Raw genomic sequence first — 27,683 nt, 5'->3', positions numbered from 1 at the left:
CATACCAATCCGCGGGAAAGCTACCTCCACTAGCCGAGGAAGGCGGAGCCTCGAAGGGCACTCCCGCCACACAGCGCTGGCGGCGCCGCTGGGCTTCCTGAGAGTTGTAGTTTTAGTCACCCATCCATCTCCTTTGTTCAGGCGGTATGTTGTGAACCAGGAAACTACAACTCCCAGAGTGCGCCAAGGTAGCGAGCGCCCGCGGCAGTGACGACTGTGGCGGACAAGGCCCGAAGGGACTCTGCCTTGTGGAGTGGCGCTGCTGCTTGGGCCGGTGGCAGGCTGCAGGCTGCTGGCGTCGCGGCTGAGGAGAACGGGCGAGTGGGTTCGACCTTTCCCGTTGTGGTGTCCGCAACGATGAGTGCTGCCAGGGAGTCCCATCCGCACGGGGTGAAGCGTTCAGCCTCCCCAGACGACGATGTAAATAACAATGGCGGAGTGGTGGAGGGTTGAGGCCTACCAAAGATTGGGATAGGCGGGGAAGGGTGGATGAAGACGGAGGAAGCGCTTGAGGTGACCTGAATGGGGAGGGCCGCGGGGAGGGCCCAGAAGAAAGGGAAATATACTCTTTTCTTAATTAGGCTTGAACTGTTTGTAGAGTTCTACCCGCTAAGAGCCAGAGACCTGCCTAGGAAGGGGAATCGAGGAAGGAAATTCTGGATGGTCGAGAAGTGAAAGAGCTTAGTCAGGTGTGCGTGTTTACCCATTTGGGGGCTGTTGAAGCTTCTTTATGGGTGCTTCTACTAGGAAATGGCAAGATCCTGCTGGTTTTAGGCTTAAAATCCTGCTGTGATAGTCGAGATGTTCGTGCAGATTTGGACAGATTATTCTGGCCGGGATTATTTTTGCAACGTAATGGTAACAGTTAAAATTAACTGTATTATTAAGAGTAAACCAAAGTATTGAACGGAAAAACTGTACCGGGAGAAGTGGCGCACAGTACTGAGGCCTGAGACGTTGAGATGTAGAATCCAGTTTTGATGTCAAGTACTTCTCTTCTCCCTCCCCCCAACAGTTGTCAGTTTAAATAGCAGGCCATTCATTCCTTGAAGTAAACCATTAAATATTCACTGCTGTGCCAGATGTTGGGAATTCAAAGATGAATAACTATGGTGTTTATGCTGGGCCTTTTGTGTATTTGTACTAGCTCCTAGCGCGGTGTCATGGACACTGCAGTAACCAGTAAACGTAAAACTAGGTCCTTCATACAATGGATGAATGCCATGGAAACGTAGACGGGGAAATTGGGGAGCGGGGGAAGGTGGAGAGGTTATTGATAAGGATGATGAAGGGAGGATAACTAGTTTACTTTCGATTATTTAAAGCGCTGTCAATTTCTGAATGTGTAGAGGTCTTTGTTTTCTAAAGTGCGGTTCAGTGCCTTTGGTAATATTTTACTTTTCGAAGCATAAAAGACTCATTGAACTCTGTTGGTGCGTCAGTTGTAATAAATGAGATGACGTTAAGACCCATCCCTCATTAGGTAAATGGTGGAATTAGGTCCAGAATAGTAAGGCTCTTTACGGAAATTAATTTTAGCTCTGCAGAAAGATAAGTAATCAGTAAAGATTTAAGGATGAATAGTTATATAGTGAGATTTATTCGTGCCCGCTGTTCCTCCCTATAACTGGCTTTGAGATATTTTCATGTTAATATGGTAAGCCAGTACTTAATCAGGAATTTATCTAGGCTTTTTGAGTGACCTGGGTGCCGTTTTAAAAACCATTACGCTGTTTTCCTCCTGGTATTTAACTGTGATTTGATTGCTAGAATGTCAGGCACCTGTTTTGCTAGAATCAAAGAAATAATCTTTTATTTTGACAGAAAACTCTTGGCGCTATTAGGTAATTTAACAAAGTTGAAATGATTAAATAATTAAATCTCTACAGTTTTTGATGAGGTCAGGTTAAACTACATGACCTTTAAGACCTTTTCCAATCCTATAAGCATTCCTTTTAACAGAGATGGTTACAGTTGCAGTTCAAAATTAGGTCCTCGGACCTTAACACAGTATCTATGAATGTTGCTAATGCGTGCTGCAGTTCATGGGGTCGCAAAGAGTCGGAGGCGACTGAGCGATTGAACTGAATTCCATATTTTAGTGCAATACCGTAGTAACTTGTCCTTTGACAGTGATTTTTGAGTCAGTTTCTTTAATATTTTAATTTTTGTTGGTAATTGGGAGTTATCTTTAAGTGCTTGTGTTTTTAATATTTTAAGAATAATACATACTTAAATTTTTAAAATACATGTCTGTTTAGAAAATCAAATGTAAGTGGTCAGCAGTTTCTAATGTGCCTCTGCACCTAAAAGATTATCAGTTTTCTTTGTCCACTCACCTCATGTTTATTGGGGGTAACAAATCATGGAATCCAACTCTAGGAAAATGCTGACAATTGTAGAAATAAATTCTAAGAGTTACTACAGTGTGTACTGAAGAGGAGGTAAATTGACTGCAGTTCTATAATAAGTGTATTAAGGATGAAACCAACTTAAAAATAGTTTCGTTGGTTTGATTGGAGTGGAGAAATGAAAGCTGTCTTTTAGGAAGTAGGATGAATACGGACGTTTTCTTTAGTAACTGGTGGAGAATCTCTAAGAATGTATGGGCACCCATGTGCTTTTCAGAGTACAGCACTTGAGCAAGGTACTTTCTACTATATGGGAAGACCTGGAAAGAAGAACTGGAAGGACTTCATAATTTTTTTTAATTAGAATTATAAATTATAGATGATAGGGTTGTTTATGTAAGGCATTGAAGATATTTGCTCTTTTAATAGGAAATTTGGGGAAGTTTTGCTTTTTTAGACAATTATTTTAAATTCTATATATTTGACTGTAGTTCATAAACTACTTGTGTGTATCCTGTCTCATTTGATCATGTACAGAGTATTATGTGGAAAGAGCAGAGGATGGAAGCAAGTCATTTAGCCTCTTTGCCTCAGTGTCCTTATTTATTAAATGGACTCTTGAGAGAATGTAAATAAAAAGTGATTTGTAAGTTGTGAAACACTATGCAATTCTTAGGTGTTGGTATTCTTTTTTTTTTTTTTTAATTTTCCACTGCTCCCAAAGTTTCTTTGGCCCGCGGGAGCGCGGGGCCGGGCTGCGGACCCCGGGAGCAGCACGGTCGCTGCCTCGGTGCGCCGCCGCCACCTCTGCGCGATGCCCCTTGGCCAGGCCTGGGAAAGGTGTTGGTATTCTTAAGACAGCTTTTCAGAAAAGACTCTTAGGGCAGATGGAGAATTAAAACTTAAAAGTTAAATATCAGGTCCAAGGAACAATTGTTTAGTGAGAATCAGAACTTAAGCTTCACTAATACTTTGCTTTTTTGTTTTGGGTTTCTTTTTCTTAACTATATTGAGCCAGAAATAGTTAAGAACTAACTAGTCTATAAAAACATATGAGATGTCAGGTGGGAAGAATTAAAGATTGGGAACTTAGATGGCCAGAATCAGAAGAGCATGCCACCAAAAGGAATTGAGAAGAACCATAAGTGGGTGTCCAATATGGGACAAATATTTCAACTCTTATATGCCCAGGAAGGATGACCATCATTGTTTTACATATGCATTATTCTAGTGGTCTTTTATGAATAATTTTCAGAAGAAAAGATTGTAAAAGTAATTTTATTAGAAATTCTAATAACTTAAATTCTAGAACTTAACCATAACAAACCAAATTTTCTTGATTTTTTTCACCATATATGTATCTACACAGTGCATACCCAAAATATTTAGCATTCTCTGAATATAGCTTTTGCTTTTCACTTCTCTTTTCACAGCTATTTGTAAGGCCTCCCCAGACAGCCATTTTGCTTTTTTGCATTTATTTTCCATGGGGATGGTCTTGATCCCTGTCTCCTGTACAGTGTCACAAACCTCCGTCCATAGTTCATCAGGCATTCTATCAGATCTAGTCCCTTAAATCTATTTCTCACTTCGACTGTATAATAATAAGGTATTTGATTTAGGTCATACCTGAATTGCCTAGTGGTTTTCCCCACTTTCTTCAATTTAAGTCTGAATTTGGCAATAAGGAGTTCATGATCTGAGCCACAGTCAGCTCCCGGTCTTGTTTTTTGCTGACTGTATAGAGCTTCTCCATCTTTGGCTGCAGAGAATATAATCAGTCTGATTTCGGTGTTGACCATCTGGTGATGTCCACGTGTAGAGTCTTCTCTTGTGTTGTTGGAAGAGGGTGTTTGCCATGACCAGTGCGTTCTCTTGGCAAAACTCTCTTAGCCTTTGCCCTGCTTCATTCTGTACTCCAAAGCCAAATTTGCCTGTTACTCCAGGTGTTTCTTGACTTCCTACTTTTGCATTCCAGTCCCCTATAATGAAAAGGACATCTTTGGGGGATATTAGTTCTAAGAGGTCTTGTAGGTCTTCTTAGAACCGTTCAACTTCAGCTTTTCAGCGTTACTGGTTTGGGCATAGGTTGGATTACCGTGATATTGAATGGTTTGCCTTGGAGATGAACAGAGATCATTCTGATGTTTTTGAGATTGCATCCAAGTACTGCATTTTGGACTCTCTTGTTGACCATGATGGCTGCTTCATTTCTTCTAAGGGATTACTGCCACAGTAGTAGATATAATGGTCATCTGAGTTAAATTCACCCATTTTAGTTTATTTTAGTTCACTGATTCCTAGAATGTCGATGTTCACTCTTGCCATCTCCTGTTTGACCACTTCCACTTTGCCTTGATTCATGGACCTGACATTCTAGGTTCCTATGCAATATTGCTCTTTACAGTGTCAGACCTTGCTTCTATCACCAGTCACATCCACAGCTGGGTATTGTTTTTGCTTTGGCTCCATCCCTTCATTCTTTCTGGAGTTATTTCTCCACTGATCTCCAGTAGCATATTGGGCATCTACTGACCCGGGGAGTTCCTCTTTCAGTATCCTATCATTTTGCCTTTTCATACTGTTCATGGGGTTCTCAAGAGAAGAATACTGAAGTGGTATGCCATTCCCTTCTCCAGTGGACCACATTCTGTCAGACCTCTCCACCATGACCCTCCTGTCTTGGGTGGCCCCACAGGACATGGCTTAGATTCATTGAATTAGACAAGGCTTTGGTCCGTGTGATTAGATTGGCTAGTTTTCTGTGATTATGGTTCAGTGTGTGTGCCCTCTGATGCAGAGTTCCAAAGAATAGCAAGGAGAGATAAGAAAGCCTTCCTCAGTGATCAATGCAAAGAAATAGAGGAAAACAACAGAATGGGAAAGACTAGAGATCTCTTCAAGAAAATTAGAGATACCAAGGGAACATTTCATGCAAAGATGGACTCGATAAAGGACAGAAATGCTATGGACCTAACAGAAGCAGAAGATATTAAGAGGAGGTGGCAAGAATATACAGAAGAACTGTACAAAAAGGAGCTTCACGACCTAGATAATCATGATGATGTGATCACTCACCTAGAGCCAGACATCCTGAAATGTGAAGTCAAGTGGGTGTTAGAAAGCATCACTAAGAACAAAGCTAGTGGAGATGATGGAATTCCAGTTGAGCTATTTCAGATCCTGAAAGATGATGCTGTGAAAGTGCTGCACTCAATATGCCAGCAAATTTGGAAAACAGCAGTGGCCACAGGACTGGAAAAGGTCAGTTTTGATTCCAATCCCAAAGAAAAGCAATGCCAAAGAATGTTCAAACTACCGCTCAATTGCATTCATCTCACATGCTAGTAAAGTAATGCTCAAAATTCTCCAAGCCAGGCTTCAGCAGTATGTGAACCATGAACTTCCAGATGTTCAAGCTGGTTGTAGAAAAGGCAGAGGAACCAGAGATCAAATTGCCAACATCCGCTGGATCATGGAAAAAGCAAGAGTTTCAGAAAAACATCTATTTCTGCTTTATTGACTATGCCAAAGCCTTTGACTGTGTGGATCACAATAAACTGTGGAAAATTCTGAAAGAGATGGGAATACCAGACCACCTGATCTGCCTCTTGAGAAACCTATATGCAGGTCAAGAAGCAATAGTTAGAACTGGACATGGAACAACAGACTGGTTCCAAATAGGAAAAGGAGTACATCAAGGCTGTATATTGTCACCCTGCTTATTTAACTTATATGCAGAGTACATCATGAGAAACGCTGGGCTGGAAGAAGCACAAGCTGGAATCAAGATTGCTGGGAGAAATATCAAAACCTCAGATATGCAGATGACACCACCCTTATGGCAGAAAATGAAGAGGAACTAAAGAGCCTCTTGATGAAAGTGAAAGAGGAGAGTGGAAAAGTTGGCTTAAAGCTCAACATTCAGAAAACGAAGATCATGGCATCTGGTCCCATCACTTCCTGGGAATTAGATGGGGAAACAGTGGAAACAGTGTCAGAGTTTATTATGGGGGGCTCCAAAATCACTGCAGATGGTGATTGCAGCCATGAAATTAAAGGACGCTTACTCCTTGGAAGGAAGTTATGACCAACCTAGATAGCATATTAAAAAGCAGAGATATTACTTTGCCAGCTAAGGTCTGTCTATTCAAGGCTATGGTTTTTCCAGTGGTCATGTATGGATGTGAGAGTTGAACTGTGAAGAAAGCTGAGCACTGAAGAATTGATGCTTTTGAAGGGTGGTGTTGGAGAAGACTTCTTGAAAGTCCCTTGGACTGCAAGGAGACCCAACCAGTCCATCCTAAAGGAGTTCAGTCCTGGGTGTTCATTGGAAGGACTGCTGCTGAAGCTGAAACTCCAGTACTTTGGCCACCTCATGCGAAGAGTTGACTCACTGGAAAAGACCCTGATGCTGGGAGGGATTGGGGGCAGGAGGAGAAGGGGATGACAGAGGACGAGATGGCTGGATGGCATCACTGACTTGATGGACATTAGTTTGAGTGAACTCCAGGAGTTGGTGATGGACAGGGAGGCCTGGTGTGCTGTGATTCATAGGGTTGCAAAGAGTCGGGCACAACTGAGCAACTGAACTGAATATAGCTAACTGCTTATCAGTTGTCGTGTGTGAAACTGAAACGTAATTTCATATTTCAGATCTATTTATAATAGATCTTAGCTTTATGTTTATTCTTGCATTTGCATCATCAAAATATGATACCTGAAGAATTTTTTTGAAACGCTTTCATTTCTCATAGTTTTGTGTAGAAAGGGGGGTTGGCTTCTTTGCTCTATAATTACACAGCATTTTCATTTTCAGATTATAAAGTCAACTGAAGGGATCAATTCAGTGAATGCTTTCATTTCTGTATTCCTTCTAGTCACCAGCCCTTAATATTTGTCCACTTAAAAACTATATGAAATAAGTTTTGGTGTACAAATATCATAAAAGAGGAAATTGTTACATATCTCTCTAGAAAAAATGGGGTGGTCCAGGCTGTTGTTGCAGTAATGCAAAATGAAGCCTGTTGAATGGCTTTCTAGATGAAAGTATCATTTCTTTTTTTGTCTTTTTTCTTTGTCTCGCATTGACTTCCACATTGGAGAAAAATTATCTCTCTCATTGACTTCTGGGTTGGGGAAATCTAGTATTTCATCATCCAAAAACTCATAGTTTTAGATTTTTGCAGTTAAGTTTGCCATTATTGTTAGAGTGTGTACCCTACTTGTCATTTTGCATTCATCTGCTGCTGCTATGTCGCTTCAGTCATGTCTGACTCTGTGCGACCTCATAGATGGCAGCCCACCAGGCTCCCCCATCCCTGGGATTCTCCAGGCAAGAACACTGGAGTAGGTTGCCATTTCCTTCTCCAATCTGTGAAAGTGAAGTTGCTCAGTCATGTCCGACTCTTAGCGACCCCATGGACTGCAACCTACCAGGCTCCTCCATCCATGGGATTTTCCAGGCAAGAGTACTGGAGTGGGTTGCCGTTGTCTTCTCCAATTCATCTTCTAATTCATGTAATAGTTGTGAAATACCTCCTGTCTGTCTAGGTTTTTTTACTCAGTTGCCATTATGGGTAGAAATGTAAAAATTTTCAACTGTGTCCAAAGAAAGCTAAAGCATACAACAGAGAGGTGATGTCTTCTTGAAAGATGATGCAATTCTTTCGACAACACAATGGGATAACTTTTCTTATTATTTTAGTCATTTTTAGCATAATTGGGAATGATTAATGAATTATAATGAAATAATTCTTACATTTGTTTCAAGTTGTAGGGAAAAATATTGCTTGGATTCCATAATACTTGCTAGATTTATAAAAAGGTTCACTAGACCCATTTGATAATTACAAGATAGGATGAGTTTTGCTCTATTCTTTTTTAAAAAAAAAAATAGTAAATATTCTCTTTGTTCTTTGGAAGACCTTAAAGAAAGAATAAAAGTCCTAACATACTAGTCCTTAGAAGTAACAGAAACTGTTCAAAAAAGAAACTAAAAATGGGTCCAGTTGACTCTGAAGTTATACTGTTCTTTAGAATATTACTATAGCCAGTTTTTAACTTCAGTTAACAGCTGTGGCAGCCTTCTAGGTTCAAAGTATTAGATACCCTTGGGCCCTGTAAGGCTCTAAGTAGCTCTCACAGTGTGGTCAACATCACCATCTCTTAAGAATTTGTTGGAAGTGCAGTAAATCCTTGAGCTCCACCCTAGATGTACTAAATATGAAATTCCTGAGGTACAGCCCAGCAGTCTGTGTTTTAACCAGCCCTCAAGGTAATTCTTAGAGGTGTAAACTTTTGAAACCCAGATCTCTGGTTTCAAAAAGACTAAAGGAGTTTGCCTTATGCTAACAGAAAATAAGTATTTTTTTAAATCAAATATAATACATATGGTTAACTTCCTAATCAAGAATGAGTCTAGTTTATAGTGAAAACTGATGGGAGTGGGAGGGAGGAAGAAACTTGAGATTTACTAGTAGACTCTTTCTAAGTTTTCTTAATATTTATTATTATACAGAAAAGATTAACTGGTCTATTTCTTTTCCAGCTTGGATCTAGCAATTGGGAGGCAGCAGACTTAGGTAATGAAGAAAGAAAACAAAAGTTCTTGAGACTTATGGGAGCAGGAAAGGTAAGCATCAGACAGAATACATTTTTATCTTTTCTGTGAAAATAATGCCCTTTTTGTGTATGTTAAGTGACAAAGAATGAATACAGTCAAATTCCATTTTACTTTACATTTTAAGGTCTGCCTGATTACTTTAGTTTTTTGTAGCTATAACTGACCTAATTGAGCTGCTTCTAAGATTCTCTGTGCCACTGGGTGATAGTGTTTAGAAACTATATAGAGGGAAAAAATTGGTTTGAGCAGACTCCTATGGAAGAAAGAAAAGGCAAAAGTTGTGATTTGCCATCTATTAGCCTAATAATTTGATACTTTTGGGCAGACCATTTGGTAGATCTTACAAAGAATAATCTTTCATATTTTATAGTTTGTCCAGCTCTTTACGTAGTGGCCAGGGGAATAGCCTTTATCAAAAACTTGAATTCTGTCCTCTGCCTTTGTTTTTTTTATTCATATGAGAATGCATTCATGCATTTTACCAATGACTGTTGACTGTCTTAATACATTTCAAGCACTGTCCTAGGTCCTGGAGGAGCAGGGTGAGATCACACAGATTAGTGACACATGTTTGGAGTCATCATGTGCTGGAGGATACCAGATAATGACAATATAGAATTATAATTACTATGGAAGAGCTATGCACATGCTGCAAAATCAGCAGACAAGGGAAGCTAACTCTTGTTTAGCAGCACAAGAAAGCTTCCCAGAAACAGAATTGATCTGAATCTGAGAGGATTAAGAGTTAGCCAGACTAGAATAGTGGAGTTGGGCATATGGAAAGATCATGTAAGATGTTAGGACCTATACAAAGGAAGCATTGTATAATACTACATTATTTCCAATAATTTGTTATTTGTCATAGAAAGTAGTCTGAAGTTTCTCTTGCTTCATGTAAATAGATTTTCTAAGGATATATGAAGTAATAGTTTAGGAAGTATACTTAATCTAGTAGAATTAAATTTAAGTACCTTGAAATAACATCCTAACATAAAATATATGGAAGTTAATCACCAGTGGTCAGTTATATCTCAGTAAAACAGGAGGGAGCGAGTAAGGTGGAGGACAGATTGAACAATTAAAAAAAAAAAATTGGGTACTGATAAATGGGTATAGCATACATTAAATTCTTTGATAGCAAAGATTATAACTGATCTTTTAGTCAGAGGGTGCTATCATCTTAGAATAACTCAATGTCATTGTATATATTCAAATCTTGTTACATATTTTCTGCAATCTAAAGGAGCAATCTACTTAATTGTTGATTTGCTTTTGTGCTAATAATATCTAGGGCAATAAGCATTAATGCTTGAAGCTTTTCAGGAGTATCGTCTGGGTATGGAGAATGTGGCATGATTTCACAATAGGATGATTTGTTAGCTACTGTATATCTTCACACTTGATTGGTTAAGATTGCTTTGCAGAGTCAAATTTTAATGAACAGTTTTGCTGTTATTGTTGAGTTGCTAAGTCGTGTCTGACTCTTTTGCAACCTCATGGACTGTAGCCCTCCAGGCTCCTCTGTCCATGGGATTTTGCAGGCAAGAATACTGGAGTGGGTTTCCATTCCCTTTTCCAGGGGATCTTCCTGACCTAGGGATTGAACCCAAGTCTCTTGAAAGGGCGCGCAAACTCTTTATCACAGAGCCACTAATTTTGGTGAACAATATTTTTTTCATTTGGTATTCTTTTTTTTTAATTGAAGTATAATTGATTTACAGTTTTGTATTAGTTTCAAATATACAGCAGAGTGATTCAGTTATGCATCTATATCTGTTTTTCAGATTCTTTTTCATTATAGTTTATTATAAGATCCTGAGTATAGTTCCCTGTGCTGTATATATGTATAGTAGGACCTTACTGTTTGTCTATTTTGTATATAAGATTTTGTGTCTAAAATTCCAAATTTATCCCTCCCACCCGTCTTGCCCTTTGGTAACTGTAAGTTTGTTTTCTATGTCTGTAAGTCTGGTTTCTGTTTTGTAAATAAGTTCATCGTATATTTTTTTAGATTTTACATGTGATATAATATTTGTTTTTGTCTGGTTTCATTTATTATAATATCTAGATCCATCCATGTTGCTGCAAATGGCATTATTCATTCTTTCTTTTATTGCTGAGCAGTATTCTATTGTGTATATATATATATATAATTCCATTATATATGTATGTATGTATACACACTGCATCTTCTTTATCCATTTACCTAAATGATGGACATTTAGGTTGCTTCCATGACTTGGCTTTGTAAATGCTGCTGCTATGAACGTTGGAGTGTTTATATCTTTTTGAGGTAGTTGTCTTTGTATATATGCCCAGGAATGGGATTTATGAATCATATGGTAACTATTTCTAGTTTTTTAAGGAACTTCCATACTGTTCTCCATTTACATTCCTACCAACACCATAGGAGGGATCCTTTTTCTCTTCATCCCCTCCAGCATTTATTGTCTATAGATCTTTTGATGATGACCTTTGTGACCAGTGTGAGGTGATACCCCCTTGTAGTTTTGATTGGAGTTTCTGTAATAATTCATGATGTTGAGCATTGTTTCATGTGTCTTTTGGCCATCTGTATGTCTTGGAAAAAGGTCTGTTTAGATCTTCTGCCTATATTTTGATTGGGTGAGGATTTTCTTTTGATATTGACCTATAGGAGCTATTTGTACATTTTGGAAATTAATGTGTTGGTGGTGTCATCATTTGTAAACATTTTTTCCCATTCCATAGATTGTTTTTTCATTTTGCTTATGGTTTCCTTTATTGTGCAAAAGCTTTTAAGTTCAAGTTTTTTTAGGTCCCATTTGTTTATTTTTGTTTTATTTCCATTACTCTAAGAGACAAGTGAAATAAATAGTGCTGCAATTTACTTGTATCTTTAATCCTGTTCAAGTTTATATTTGAATACAGTGTTAGAGAATGTTCTAATTTCATTCATATACATGTAGCTGTCCAGTTTTCCAAGCACCACTTATTGAAGAGACTGTTTCTCTGTTGTATATTCTTGCCTCTTTTATCATAGATTAATTGACTATAAGTATATGGGATTATTTCTGGGCTTTTGATCCTGTTCCATCGATCTATGTATGTTTTTGTGCCAGTTCCATACAGTTTTGATTACTGTAACTTTGTAGAATAGTCTGAAATGAGGGTGTGATTCCTCTGACTATTCTTCCTCAAAATTGTTTTGGCTCTTTGGGGCCACAGAAATTTTAAAATTATTTGTTCTAGTTCTTTGAAAAATGCCATTGGTGATTTGATAGGGATTGCATTAAATTGATAGATGGCTTTGGGAAGTATGGTCACTAACAGTATGGATTCTTCCAATTTAAGAATACTTTCCGTCTGTTTCTGTTGTCTTCAGTTTCTTCTGTTAGCATCTTTTAGGCTTCTCAATACAGTTCTTTTGCTTGTTTAGGTAGGTTTATTCCTTGGTATTTTATTCTTTCTGATGTGATGGTAAGTGGAATTGTTTCCTTAATTTCTCTTTCTGATAGTTCATTGTTAATGTATAGAAATGCAGCCAATTTCTATGTATTAATTTTGTAGTCTGCAACTTGACCCAGTTCATTGATGAACTCTAGTAGTTTTCTGCTGGTGTCTTTAGGATTTCCTGTATATGGTATCATGTTATCTGCAAACAGTGACAGTTTTACTTCTTCCTTTCTAATTTGGATTCCTTTTATTTCTTTTTATTGTCTGATTGCTGTGGCTAGGATTCCCAATACTATGCTGAATAAAAGTGGTAAAAGTGGGTATCCTTGTCTTGTTCCTGATCTTAGGGGGAATGATTTCAAGTTTTCACCTTTGAGTGTCATGTTAGCTGTAGGTTTGTCGTATATGGCCTTTATTATGTTGAGGCAGATTCCCTCTGTGCCCACTTTCTGAAGAGTTTTTATCATAAATGTATGTTGAGTTTTAGCAAAAGTTTTTCTTCATCTACTGAGATTGTCAGTTGAAAAAATGCACAACATAACAGTTGAAAATTATTTTATTCAGCAGATTTTCTGAGTACTTAAACCCAGAAGGCAGCCTCTCAGATTGCTCTGAGCAACTGCTCCAAAGAGGTAAGGGAGGAGCCTAAAACCAGATAAGTTGGAACATCAAAAGATTACTGTTAACTAGGGAAAATCCAATATGTTAAGTTAGTGAATTTAACACTTCATGTGGGAAAGTACAAGAGTCTAGACTCATTGAAATCATTCTTTTGATAGGCATCTTAAGTGTTTAGGGCCAGTATCCTGCTTTTCTACATTCTGAATCTCTACCAGGAGCAAAGTAGTGAATGCAGTGGCTACTAGCTTGATGGCTACAGTGCCCTTTGTTTACTGACATGGCTACATTTTTCATTCATAGTTCTTCTTTCCTCTTAAATTCAACCAACATTTGAGAGGCCCTTTGTGACCAATTTTGTCCAACAGTGTTAGGGAGTCTCGTGCGTGAGTGTGAGATTAACTGTCTTAAGACCTTTGCCATCATTAGTTTTTTGGAGACCTGGTTACACATTGGGTAATGCAAGAGACAACCTTATAAACTAGACAAGATAATTAATATAGTTAGTAACATTAATAACTTCACCATCATTAATTTTTTGGAGACCTAGTTACACGTTGGGTAATGCAATAGATAATCTTATAAACTAGACAGGATAATTAATATAGTTGGTAACATTAATAAGGTCATAGTATGGCAGGGAAAGACAGAGTATAAACAATTAATGTTTTATTTTTGTTTATAAAGAATACTTGATCAACTTGTAGATCATGGAATGATAAGGAAAAGTTTTTCTGGAAAACAAAGACGAAAAGCTAGTATTTTCCCCCCAAAAGTCATAGTTATATATTTATTATTTCATTCAGTCCCATGTAATGCCTGTTGATCTGGATGAAGTCATCAGGTTTTACATGAGAGTTTTGTCATTTCTTAACATATTTCAGTGATATCATCTAAAAGTTACCAGAAACTTACATTTTTTAAAAAAGTTCTTTTTATGAATCTTCTTGAAGATCTTCATTTTATAAAATCATTAGAGTAAAACAATGGTTGTTCATAAATGACAGGACTTAAAATGGCATGGTTAAAGAACTGACTACAATGTAGTTGACAAGGAACTTGGGTATTTCTGTGAACATAAAACATTTTAAGACAATAAGTAGAATTATAGTGATAACATTGTACCAGGGCATCTCAGATTTTTAGTAATTTCATGTAAATTTTGGAATATCTATTAATGGCATCCATATAATATAACATAAGGTTCATCTCTAATTACATGACAATGCTTTTCAAGTAATTTAACATACCTGATAAACCTAATTAGTTTGACATTGCTTGCTGAGGTGTCTTGGTCCCTCTGAAGCATCCCAGAGTTAGTAGGAGGTCAGGAGAACTTTAGAGTTTGATGTTTGGGAAGTCTGTCCATACTGTCAACACTTGATCAAATAGGATCATACATAGATCATTCTGAAACAGTACTTAAACACAGTGACAAAAGATTGCAAAGCAATGTAGATCACCTAAAGGCAAAGAAACTCATATAATCTGTTGTCAAAAGCAGTTTTCTAAAAAAAACTTTATTCTTTCAACAGAGAGAAGAAACAAATCCAGTCATGTACCAGCCTGCTTTTAACAGCAAAATTCATTTATGTAATTCAATCTAATTTTAGTCAGTCCTGACCATGTACAAAATTCTTTTCTCAGAGTTCCTTTTCCACAAACCTTCCGTCACTTTCTATATTATTTTGTCTATTTTCTCATCTACAACTAACCACTTCTAGGAAAGAGTTACTTTCTTTTCTCTTATCAAAATGCAAATCTAATCAGACCCTCTTTTGTTCTTAACACATCTTACTTTTCTAACATACTGGACTGTTTTTCTTTATTATTTGTAGTAACTTTAATTTTGTATTAAATTAGGATTCTTAACTCTTAAAAACTTTTTCTAGTGAATACTAAGAAATAAGCGATTATGAACTGTCTTTTACGTAGCATTCTGTAGATTCTTAGGTGAAGATAAATACAATTTTTATAAACTCAATTCTGTCAACTTTAACACCTTTGACTCTAGTTTTATTAGGACTCAGTCAGAAAGTCTTGGTTTTACAGGGATTCCTAGAAACTTTCCTTTCTTTTGTCCTCCAACCATTTTATCTGTTTTGTATAAAAGTCTCTGGGGTCCTCAGTGAGGGGTTGAGCCAAGTGACTCAGGCCCTTTTCTCAATCTTTGAAGCTGATAAATTGCCCATCTCCCCAAGTAATTGTTGATCAGGATCTCAGTGCAATTTTCTTCCACCCTTTAAATACATACATACATATATATATATGTATATATATATATATATAACAGGTAAATAGAGCAGGCCTGCTTGAGGTCTTTTATTGTTGGGGACCAGTACTTTGAGGCGAGGATCCCTTTGACACATTGAACCTTAGGTAATGTTTGAGAATCTTTTGTTTTAATCCCTTTGGCATATTTATCCCAGTTTAAAATAATCATTTATCTAAACATTTCTTTATCCATTTGGGATAAGTTCCTTTAAAATTTTTACGTTGTTGGGAAATAGTCTCTAGACTTTCCCTTTGGTTTTTTTCTGTTAATCAACCTAATTAATATTAATTATTCTACTGCTTTTATCAGCATCCATAAGATCCATTAAAGGGAAGCAGAAACCAAAATAAGATTTCCCAAACTAGTTTTTTGGGTTTGTCAAACTGAGGGTGTTCTTAGAGTTAACCATTATATACTGTTTTTTCCCCATCTTTTAATCTTTTTCCCCATAGGTATCAAGAAAACACGTATTTATAATGTTGTTTAGTCACTGAGTCATGTCTGGCTCTTTTGCAACCCCATGGACTGTAGCCCGCCAAGCTCTTTGGTCCACACGATTTCCCAGGCAAGAATACAGGGATGGATTGGCATTTCCTTCTTCAGCGGATCTTTCCAACCCAGGGATCAAACCCACATCTCCTGCATTGGCAGGTGGATTCTTTAGCACTGAGCCACCAGGGAATCCTGTTTATAATAAGAGCCCTCTAAAAATTTAGATATTTAGAAGTTTCTCTAATTTAAAGGATCAATCATCTGGTTGTTAGTGAGATGTATCTTAATAGTAGTGACTTAAACCAATAACACAAGAGAGTTCTCCACAAGAGAGTGTGAATGATGCCACCTAAACAGATCCAGAAAGTTTATTCTCAGAAATAAGTCTAAGAAAGTAAAGTGAAGTCACTCAGTTGTGCCTGACTCTTACCAGGCTCCTCTGTCCACGGGATTTTCAAGGCAAGAGTACTGGAATGGGTTGCCATTTCCTTCTCCAGGGAATCTTCCCAACCCAGGGATCAAACCCAGGTCTCTCGCATTGTAGACAGATGCTTTACCTTCTGAGCCACCAGGGAAGTCCATAGAAAGTAAGAAAGTAACGGCCTTCACTAAACAAGCTGATGCAGTAAAGGTTTAGAATGCAAAAAGCCCCTGTGAGTTGGTAAATTCAGACAAAAGCTGCTCAGAATCTCAGTCTATTTGACTGGCTGCTAAATGTACACCATATGTGTACATTTTGGATGACAGAGACCAAGTGCTCAAAACACACACCCCCAAAGAAAAGGCGAAGATCAGGTAAAACATTTATATCTCAAAGACACAGAAGAAAAAATGAATGAAAATCCCCCTAGAAGGGCTTTTGTATTTGAACATCAAAATTCTGGTTTTTTTCAAGCTGACTTTTTCTAACTTAAGTGCATATACAAAAACGAGTTCCATTTAGTTGTTTTCAGGGCAAGACTCCTTAGTTTACTTTCGGGTATAAGTTCTGTATGTACATGAATCTGGCTGGAGTATTAGTCGGAGGTTGGCTTTCTGACACTCCTCATTTCTCTGAGTGAGTCTGTTTCCTATCTTAAAGTTGAATTTCTCTCAAATTTACTACTGCACTTTTATCCCAACAGATTCTTACTAAGGTAGCCAATTTGAGGAAAACATCAATCAGGTCAGCTTCTTAACCCAGCCATTCAGCCAAGACTGCTTAGTATGTTTTCAGTTGAGGAAATCCCAATGTCTTCCCATTGAGTTTCCCAGTGTCTTTCAGGTAGGGGTCACTTTCTCTCAGGGTCTTTCATCTGGGCTCCCTTAGAGTACCTTTAAACTAGGGGGAGCCACTCTCTTTCAGCTGGGGAGCCAGGCACCTGTTAGACACCACCAAATATAACTCATCATCAGGAACCAGGAGAGACTCATCCAAATTTGTCTGCGCTCTCTGAGGAGACAGATGAGCACAACAGGCCTCTGTCAGTATCAAGGCCTCAGTTCCTCATAGCGTTCAGACAAAAGGGAGGCATCTTCTCTGTGTCCCTTCCTGGTCACCAAAACTGTCCACTGGAAAAAATACACAACCTAAAAGTTGAAAATTATGTTTTATTTGGCAGATTTTCTGTGGACTTAAGTCGGCCTCTCATATTGCTCTGAATTACTGCTCCAAAGAGGTAAAGGGATATATAGACATTTTTGCAACAAAAACTATAAATGAAACATCAAAAGATTACTGTTCGTTAAAGAAACTAAGGAAAACCAGACATGTCAAATTAATGAATTTAATGCTTTTCAGGGAAGATTTAATGGGAAGATATAAGAGTTTGGACTTACTGAAATCATTCCTCTGATATACACCTGAGATACCTAGGGCCAGTATCCTGGTTTTCTCCATCCCAAATCCCCTCAGGGCGCACAATTGGGGGTGGCTGCTAATTTGATGGCCAAAATATCCTTTATTTATTGATGTGGCAGGCCACATCTTTCATTCACAAGAGGATCGTGTAGTTTTTTTATTCTTCAATTAATGTGGCATATCACACCGATTGATTTGCAGGTATTGAAAAATCCATGCATTGTTGGGATAAATCCTGTTTGATCATGTTGCATGATCTTTTTAGTGTATTATTGTATTCAGTTTGCTAGTATTTTGTTGAGGGTTTTTGCATCTGTTCATCAGTAATATTGGCCAGTAATTTTCTGTTGGTGTGTTATCTTTGTCTGGTTTTGGTATCAGGGTGATGGTGGCTTCATGGAATGACTTTGAAAATTTCCCTCCTCTTTAGTCTTTTGGAAGAGTTTGAGAAGGAGTGGAATAAGTTCTTTGATGTTTATTAGAATTCCTCAGAAGCCATCAGTTCCTGGATTTTTGTTTGTAGTGAGTTTTTAAAGTTACAGATTCTATTTCACTTCCAATGTCCAGTCTTTGAAATTTTTATTATGTTTCTCCTTGATTCAATTTTGATGTATGTTTCTAAAAACTTGTCCATTTTTTCTAGGTTGTCAGGTTTGTTGGTATATAATTGTTGATAGTATTCTCAAGGTTTTTTGGTATTTCTGCAATATTAGTTGTTACTTCTACTGCTTCATTTCTTATTTTATTTGGGTTGTCTTTTTTCTTCTTGGTGAGCCTGGCCAGAGGTTTGTTGATTCTGTTTACCCTTTCAAAAAAACCTGGCTCTTGGTTGATTTCCATCCACCCCCCCCCCCCCCCCAATGTTTAAAAAGCCTCTATTTTCTCTTTGAAAGTGAAAAAGTGAAATTGTTAGTCTCAGTCATGTCTGTCTCTTTGCAACCCCATGGACTGTAGCCCACCAGGCTGCTCTGCCCATGGAATTCTCTAGGCAAGAAAACTGGAGTGGGTAACCATTCCCTTCTCCAGGGGACCTTCCTAGTCCAAGGATTGAACCTGGGTCTTATTGCAAGGACTTCCCTGGTGGCTCAGAAGGTAAAGCGTCTGCCTACAATGCGGGAAACCTGGGTTCAATCCCTGGGTCAGAAAGATGCTCTAGAGAAGGAAATGGCAACCCACTCCAGTACTCTTGCCTGGAAAATCCCATGGACAGAGGAGCATAGTAGGCTCCTACAGTCCACAGGGTCACAAAGAGTCGGACATGACTGAGTGACTTCACTCTCTCTTATTGCATTGCAGGCAGATTCTTTATCATCTGAGGGACCAGGGAAGCCCTGTTTCGTCTTCGATTATTTACCCTCTTCTTCTGACTTTGGGTTTTGTTTTTCTAAGTATTTTATGTGGTAGGTTAACTTGTTTGTTTGAGATTTATCTTTTTGAGGAAGGCCTGTATTGCTATCAGCTTCTTACTTAGGACTGCTTTTGCTGCATCCCACAGATTCTGTATGGCCATGCTTTCATCTGCCTTAAGATATTTTAAAGTTTCTCTTTGATCTCATCATTGACACCTTGATTTTTTTAATACCATGTTGTTTAGTCCCCATATAATTGTTTTTTTTTTCTCGTTTCTCTTTCTGTCATTGATTTCTAGTTTCATGCCATTGTGGTCAGAAAAGACCCTTGAAATAATTTTTATCCTCGTAAATTAGTTACGACTTATTCTGTTTCCTAGTATGTTGTCTACCCCAAAGAATGTTCCATGTTCACTTGGAAAGAATGTGTATTCTGAGTTTTTGGATGTTATGGCCTATAAGTATCAATTGTGTCTTAACTGTTCTGTTGTGTTGTTTAGGATCTGTTGCTGCCTTGATTTTGTGTAAGATCTGTCCACTGATGTTAAAGTCTCCTATTGTAGTCCCATCAATTCTTCCCTATGTCTGTTAGTATTTTATTTTTATTCATTTATGTGCTCCTATGTTGGGTATGTATATGTTAACAACTGTAATAGCCTTTTCTTGTATTGATCCTGTTATTATTTTATAGTATCCTTTGTCTTTATGGGCTTTGTCTTAAAGTCTGTTTTTTCTGATATGGGTATTGCTACCCCCACTTTCTTGTCATTTCTATTTCCATGAAATATCTTTTCCATCCTCTCAGTTTCAAATCTGTGTGTCCTTCACCCTGAAGAGAGTCTCTTGTAGGCAGCATTATGGTAGGTAGCCTCTTGATTTAATCCATTCTGCACTCTTGATTGTATCATTTAGTATTCATTTGTATTATTTGTATTTGTAAGGTAGTTGTCGATAGATATTTGTTGCCATTTCAAACCTTCTTTTCCAGTTGAGAATGTATTTCTCTTTGTTCCTTTCTTTTTGTTTGTCCTGTTGTGCTTTGACAGTTGGTGTTACGTTTGAGTTCTCTTTTTTTTGGTTTATGTGAATTTGTTGTTATGTTTTTGTTTTGTAGTTACCCTGTTTTTCAAGGTTTTTTTAATAAAATTTCTTATAGCAAAAATTACATATATCAGATTTATTAGTGAAAAAACTAAAACAGTTTGGACAAGTACCTTAATATTTATGGGTTTAAACATTTTCATACTTAAGAAATGTGAAAATGCTTTCTGCCAGGTTACACACCAAATCGCATATGAAGAAAGAAATGTACTAGGTTACATTGATTGTACCCTCGGCATGAGTTTTAAAGAAAATACTGTGAACACTGCCAGTTTGAAGCAGCCTCAACTTGTTGCCTAGGACAGAGTTAAGGATATAAATATGGGTATTGTTAGTCTTTCCTATTTTTAAATGGTTTTAACCCATTGTTATATCTCATTGCTTTGGACTGGTAGTCATAGGTTCAAGCACATTCTAGTAAGAGTCTACATTTTCTAACTTCTCTCCCCCATATTTTATGATTTTGATGTCTGTCTTCTTTTACATCTTCCTGTTAAATAAGCCTTTTGGTATTCATGTTAATTATCATTGCTTTCACAAAATTTTTTTAGAAAACTATGGTACTGGCTTACTTAAGTGACTCATTTTCTGATTGTGATTTTCTCTTTCCTATAGGTTTTTGCTGCATTTCTATTTAGAGAAGCCCTTTAAATATTTCTTTTAGAATAGGTTTTGTATTGCTGTATTCTTTTAGTTTTTGCTTGTCTGCGAAATTCTTTCTCTTCTAAATGATAATCTTGCTGTGGAGAGTATCCTAGGTTGTAGGATTTTTAGGACTTTGCATTTATCTTGCCACTCCCTTCTGTCCTGCAGCATTTCTGTAGAGAAGTCAGCTGATAGACTTATGAGTTTTTCCTTATAAGTAACTCTTTTGATTGCCTTTTTTGACTGTGCCACACAGCTTGTGGGATCCTAGTTCTCTGACCAGGAATCAAACCCTGCCCCCCTGCAGTAGAAGTATGGAATCCTATCCACTGGGCTGCCAGGAACTCCTACTTGCTGCCTTCAGAATTCTCACTTTAACTCTGGCCATTTTAATTATAATGTCACGGTATAGGTCTGTTGGGTTCATCTTGTGTGGGACTGTCTTGCATTTCTTGTACCTGGATATCTGTTTCCTTTTGGTTTGGAGAGTTCTCAGCTATAATTTCTTCAAATGCATTTTCAGCCCCCTCTTCTGTTTCTTCTGGGATCTCTGTTACGTGTAGACTGACTTGCTCTGTTTTATACCACAGATCTCATATATTGCTTTCCTTTTTTTTTTTCCACTTGTCATTTTGTCTGCTGTTCTGATTGGGTGATTTCCATTATTCTGTCTTCCAGATCATTTATTTATTCTTCTGCATTGTTTAGCTCGCCGTTTATTGCCTTTAGCCCAGGTTTTGTCTCAGCAGGTGTTTTCTAATTTTAATTGGCTTCTCTTTACAGTTTCTAGTTATAATGATCTGCATTTTTGTTGATAGCCTTTTTTAACTCCTTTATTATTTTTATCATCTTTTTGAACTCGGGGTCTAGCATACTGGAGAGAGGTTTCATTGCACGTCCAGGGGATTTCTCTTGTTTTAATTGGGAACGGTTTCTGGTTTCTTCATTTTACTTATATTTCTCTATAATTTTAGGAGAAACAGGTTTTTTTTATGGGCTTAAAGGGTTGTTTTTTTGTGGAAATATCCCTGTATAGGCCATGAGTCTAATATTTTTGGTGTGAGGGCTGTTTTTAGTATGGGTAATTGCCGCATCTTTCCTCAGTGTATGCTTGCTGCCATCACCTTGTTGTAGGGGTTATAGTTGGTGTTCAGGATGTAATCTGGCCTCAGGTGATGTGAGTTTCTGTGATTCCTTTAACCTGGCCTCAGGTGGTCTCTTGGAGAGCTTCTCTGGTTCCTTTAATCTGGAATGAGGAATGCTAACATCTTACATTTGTTTATGGGGTTTAGTTCTGTAAAGAACTCAGAGATTCTGTTATTTGTATTTCTTGAGGTGGAACTGAGACCCTACCCAAAGGCTACACTATTGTTTCTTGACTGCTCCTCACGCCACTCTGCATCCCCTCCCTTCTCTGTTTAGTCTATTTGAATCTGCCCTTTGGAACTCAAGGAAGGTCATGGAGGCTGGAGTCTCTTCCCTACAAGCAAGAAATGGACACAGAAAGGTTTCTGTGCCCAGGAGCCCCACAGGCTCCTGTTTGGTTTCAAAACTAAGTATGAACCATAAAGAATGGATTGGAGCTGATAAATTGAGACTAATTATATAAGCTAATTAGTTGGTAACTTTGAACTAGATTGTTTTAAATTCTGTGCTTTTTCATAGTGTGAAAGAGTGTTTTTTGTAGCCAGAAGTAACGAGCTAGCTGTTTGTGGTCTGTTGCTAAGTAGTAATGATTCTTATTTTTTATATTTTAGATTTCTGTCATTTTGTTCATTATCTTTATTTAGCTAAATAATCTGATTTGCTTTCTCTTCAGGATATATACCTGAGACATAAACATTTTAGAAAAGAAAATGTTTAAATTGATCCAATTTTCTAGTTATCTGTCTGTCTTGTTTAAAATCAACATACTTTCTATACCCATCCTCTGCTTGGTTTATTGTAATGACACTGCCTTCAGACATAACTATAATTTACTTATTGATTTTGTTTCCCCTCTCCATCCCTATCCATGCAAGAATGTAAATTCAGCATCAGGCACATAGGCAATAATTAGGTTAAATCTGTGGTTTCAAATTCTAATACATTTCCTTCTTACAGAAAGAACATACTGGTCGTCTTGTTATAGGAGATCACAAATCCACATCTCACTTCCGCACAGGTAAGAAGGTAAAATATAATTAAAGTGGAGGTGCTAAATTTGGAATGTGAAATACTTGCATATATTTTGGGATATTCTAACTTCTGTGTATAATTGTTGATTAGTTCTGATGATTAACATGTTGGAAATAGATGTTGTGTATGTAAACATGTTCCATACATTATGTAACAGTATATACTCTGATGAAGGATTTGAAAGAGTTTACATTAATACGATATTCTAACCAAGAAACTGACTTGCTTCTGTTTCCATTTCTACTAATTTACAACATGTAGTATTTTAATTGTAGTGAAGTTTTATGCCTCATCTTGCCAACTCTAGTTTCTAGAGTTTACATATATTTTGTATACTATTTACTATACAGTGTTAATAGTTGGCATATTATACTGGTTTTTAGTTTATTCACTAAGTTTATGCTCTTCAAAGATCTCAGAGCAAAACTCATTGGAAAACCTGAAGAAATGAATTCTTTTAATTTGGGGGGGGGATTTAAAAACTGAAAATGAATTAGAATTTGGATTCAGTCTGCTGAAAATTTTTCATTTAATATTAACCCTGATCTTGGACATTATTAATAACAGGGCACAATACCCCATATACATTTAAGAAAACCTTTACTTACATCATTTAAATTAACTTTATACTGACCTAGATTATGTAGCATATTTTAGAAATTAATAGGCATTTTATTTTTCTGGTGTTGAACAATTACTTCAAATTAATCTGCATTGCTACAGAAGGCTAAAGAGTCTGAACTTTGGCAGAATGGAAATGTATTTAACTGTTGCACTTATTCTTTTAAAATATGAAGTTATTTTCTTGTATTTACAAATTAAAATGCCACGTACAGAAAGCTCCAATGGTATTGGTAATATTTTAGTCCTTGGGTGGTAAGTTTATAGATGGTTGTTTAGTATTCCACTTCATAACTTACATGCAACAGAGTATATGTTAAAAGTATATGTCAAATGTCACCTGCTGTATCGGTTCAGTAAAGTGATATGCAAAGAAAGGCATACAGAGAGCCAATTCCAAGGTCATTTTATTTAGCCATTTTCTGAACAGAATTATGTGCCTTTTCATTATTTGTGTTCAAAGACAGAAGCTGTTGTTTGTTGGAGGTGTTTTTCTATGACTAGGAGGAAACTTTCACTTTCGGGAGAACCATTATGAGACTATATTAACTAAAACATGATACCCAAAGTTCTTAGCAATTAATATTTACAGTATCTAAACTTCAGGCAATTCTGAGAATTCCTTATCTGCTTTAAATTATTACATGGAAAAATTTTTCATTTTTAATAAAACAGCTTCTAGTTCGAGTAGCTACTAAAGAAGTAAGTTACTTTGTCTGTTAGGTAATTACATATGGTATATAAACCCATTCACAAAATTCACTGTAAAATTACTCAGAGAAATCAGCCCTAAATATAATAGCATCTGTATTATGGGTTTTTTGTGTAATCAAATATTTTTATTAATTTGACTGAAACATAATCAAAGTACACTGGACATACAGGGGAAGAAGACAAGAAAATTAATGAAGAACTGGAGTCTCAATATCAACAAAGTATGGACAGTAAATTATCAGGAAGATATCGACGACATTGTGGACTTGGCTTCAGTGAGGTAGTAATTAACATATTTTCATTAAGTGGAAAGATACTTCTAATTTGATATCACTTATTTCTGTTAAATTACTCTAGCAACCAAGAATCCTAAGTAGAAACCTCTCTTTATATAGTTACTTAAAATATTTTTATATGCCAAACTAAGTCTTTGTAGTTAATGAGAAGAGAGATTGAGAGTTTTTGAAATACTAGAGTTTTTTGATACTAGCTTAATGTACATTCTGCTTGGAGAATCATTAGGGCACATTTTAAGTAGGCATGAACAACGTACTCACAAGTTAGATGAAGTATTTCATGTAAATACTCATTAGTTATCTCAGTTGTTTCCTATGTCACCTCGTTCCATATAACTACTGGTTCATTACTCCAAAATAATGTAATATGCAAAACATTGGTAACTGTTTTCAGCATTCCCGTGAATCAGTGGTTAACTTGCCTTATTCTTAAAAAAAGTATTGTTTCCATCAGGAAGACAGTGTTAATTTCAAACTAGGGAGGGAAGGAAAGGTGGTGGTTTCAGAGCCCTTTCTTAAGCAAAAATCCTCCTCAAGTACCAGTTTACGAAACAGCTGGAGACGCCTGAGCCCTCAGCTCTTCCCTAGGCAGCCTCTGTTCTTAAACTGCTGCTTTAATGGCTAGAGAGTGAGACAAAAATGAGGGTCTTTTCCAGTTTTTGTACTGGATAATTTTAATAGGCTGTTGGTTGATATTTGTAGGTAGATGATCATGATGGAGAAGGTGATGTGGCTGGAGATGACGATGATGATGATTCACCTGATCCTGAAAGTCCAGATGACTCTGAAAGTGATTCAGAGTCAGAGAAGGAAGAATCTACTGAAGAGCTCCAAGCTGCTGAGCACCCTGATGAAGTGGAGGAGTCCAAAAACAAAAAAGATGCAAAAAGCAACTATAAGATGATGTTTGTTAAATCTAGTGGCTCATAACTCCCAAACACTTAGTCTTTGTATTAAAAGTAAGCCTTATTGTTATAATGCACAGTGGAGGACTGCTTATAGAGCACAGACCTTTGTATTATAATTTTTAAAAAGGCCCTTTTAAATAATTACAAAGAGTGTTTGCTTTCAGATGCCATGGGTTACACTTTTATGGGCATGATTATAACCATTTTTGTAAAGAGTAAGAGTTGTATAAAATAAGAAATAAATACAATACTCAACTTCTTTTCATGTTAGCATCATCAACAATCTCTAATATCACCTTTTTACCCCTTCAGATACAGTTATGGGGGAAACAGTATTTTTTGTGTGGTAGCTGTTTATCTTTTTTTGTTTCTTCATGTTTTTCTTTTATAAATTTTTATCTGGTACTGTGATGTGTTCATGGGAAATATTCTTTTATTATACTTTCTCATAGTAGAACTATTCATCATGGATATTTCTGCTGCCAATAACAATCTAAATTAATGCTGGCAAAATATTTGGAACTTAGTTTACTCTTACTGATTCAGCTCTACTCTTTTGGACCAAAGCAACATGAGAGCAAATACTTTTCACACCTGTTAGGCTGGGGTTGCAGTTGTCATGTATTTGGAATGTTATGATCCCAAGTAGTCTTTATATAATTTGAATGATATTGTATGTTAGATTTTTCTTTTAATATAAAATTGGCCAATTTTTACAGAAGAAAATTTTTCTCTGATCATTTGGTCCTATCTATTTAGGAATATGTAAAATGGAACTTTTTTTTTTTAAAGGTAATATGTGACCAAAGTTAATTTCCTTCCTAATGCTTAAATAAAGAGAAAGCAGCTTCCCATATTTGGTTGTAATACCTTTATCCTCATTATCTAAAAATGAGGAACAGGCTTATTGAACAAGAATCTGAAACCAAATTCTCTTCATTTTATCCCAGTGCTGTTATCCTGATTATCTTACAAAAAGGAGTATTGCTTTGATTTTATCACTACTTCTGTTGGAGTAAGATTAGTATCTGACTACTATTATGTGGTTAATTTGTACAGCAGGTTAACACAAACTGCATTATGGGCTAGTCAATGATGTTTGAGTAATTGGGTTCAAAATCTTAATGTTTCTAAGTGATGTGTTCAAAGGCTTGAGTTAAAACTATTTGTTTGCTGAACTGTTATACATCTAGAAGCTTAAGTATGTTAATGTGTTGGATTATTTTTTTTTTAGTCCCTGTGTCATTTTGAAGTGTAGAATGTGTTCGAGGAATGTAGCAACTAGAACAGGTGATTTTTGGATTATGCAGTCCATCCTGAAATTTTTTTTAGATTTCACACCCCCAACATTTTTTTTCTTATTTCTCACATTGTTTTATAATAGGTGTTACCCTATATAGTAAAATACTGAGTCAGTGGGTAGTAAACAGAATGTATGTTTAACAAATAGCATTTGGTTTAAACAAGTTTGGCTTTGTTCAGATTTCAGTTTGACCATTGATTTTCAGATAACTAGCCTGTAGGGTTGCTTATTACAACTAATTTAAGAAGTGAAAACTGATTTATGTTTAACAGTGTTATATTTTAAAAAGTATTTTTCATCAATTTATTTAAATATGCTGGGTTATTAATAAGCCTTGATTCTTATATAAATAGAAGAGCCTTGTTCTAAAATAACTATACTGGAGGACCTTTTTTCTTCATCTTCAAGAAATTCTTACTCCAGTTCATTTATTATTGGACATTTAACAAAATTCAGGGTCGGAATAAATTTAGGTCTGTTGGACCATGTGGCCCAGTGGCCCAGCACCACATTAAATATCATGGCTGTCTTTTAAGCATGAACATTGGGTTTTTTTTTTCTTTATTAAATTGCGGGGGAGGGGGATTAAAGGAAGACAGATACAATGCCATTTTGATACCCTACTAAAGTACCAGGAGGGAAAACAATTTGCTTTTGCGCAATGAAATATGCTAGTGAGGTGAAAGTTGAGTGGCAACTTTTTCCTACTATTGTACTTTCTTACCTGAAATATACTTCTCCCAGGTGTTGATTATACTGATGTTCCAGTGATCTTTCTATTGTAAAGGTTTCCAGGAACACAGATTCCTGTGTGTATTAATAGGTAAAAGTCTTCTCATATCTGTAATTTTTTAAACCTGGAAGAATTCAAGGTATAGAAAAAAGTCTGATGTGATTGTTATTCTGATTAAACAATGGTTTGAGAGCAGAAA

General features: G+C 36.7%; 1 protein-coding gene across 1 annotated transcript; it reads left to right on the top strand.

The window, feature by feature from the left end:
- The first annotated feature begins 44 nt into the window (after positions 1-44).
- C15H11orf58 (chromosome 15 C11orf58 homolog) lies at positions 45-27,683 on the top strand. Its single transcript, XM_069554310.1, has 5 exons — positions 45-420; positions 8,902-8,985; positions 22,835-22,895; positions 24,415-24,524; positions 25,243-27,683. The coding sequence occupies exons 1-5, from the start codon at positions 358-360 to the stop codon at positions 25,468-25,470; spliced, it is 546 nt and encodes a 181-aa protein (XP_069410411.1). The 5' UTR covers positions 45-357; the 3' UTR covers positions 25,471-27,683.

The sequence above is a fragment of the Ovis canadensis genome, chromosome 15 (assembly GCF_042477335.2).
Source record: "Ovis canadensis isolate MfBH-ARS-UI-01 breed Bighorn chromosome 15, ARS-UI_OviCan_v2, whole genome shotgun sequence".
NCBI lineage: Eukaryota > Metazoa > Chordata > Mammalia > Artiodactyla > Bovidae > Ovis > Ovis canadensis.
Note: the sequence above shows the minus strand (reverse complement) of the source record. Positions and strands in the feature narration are given on the sequence as shown.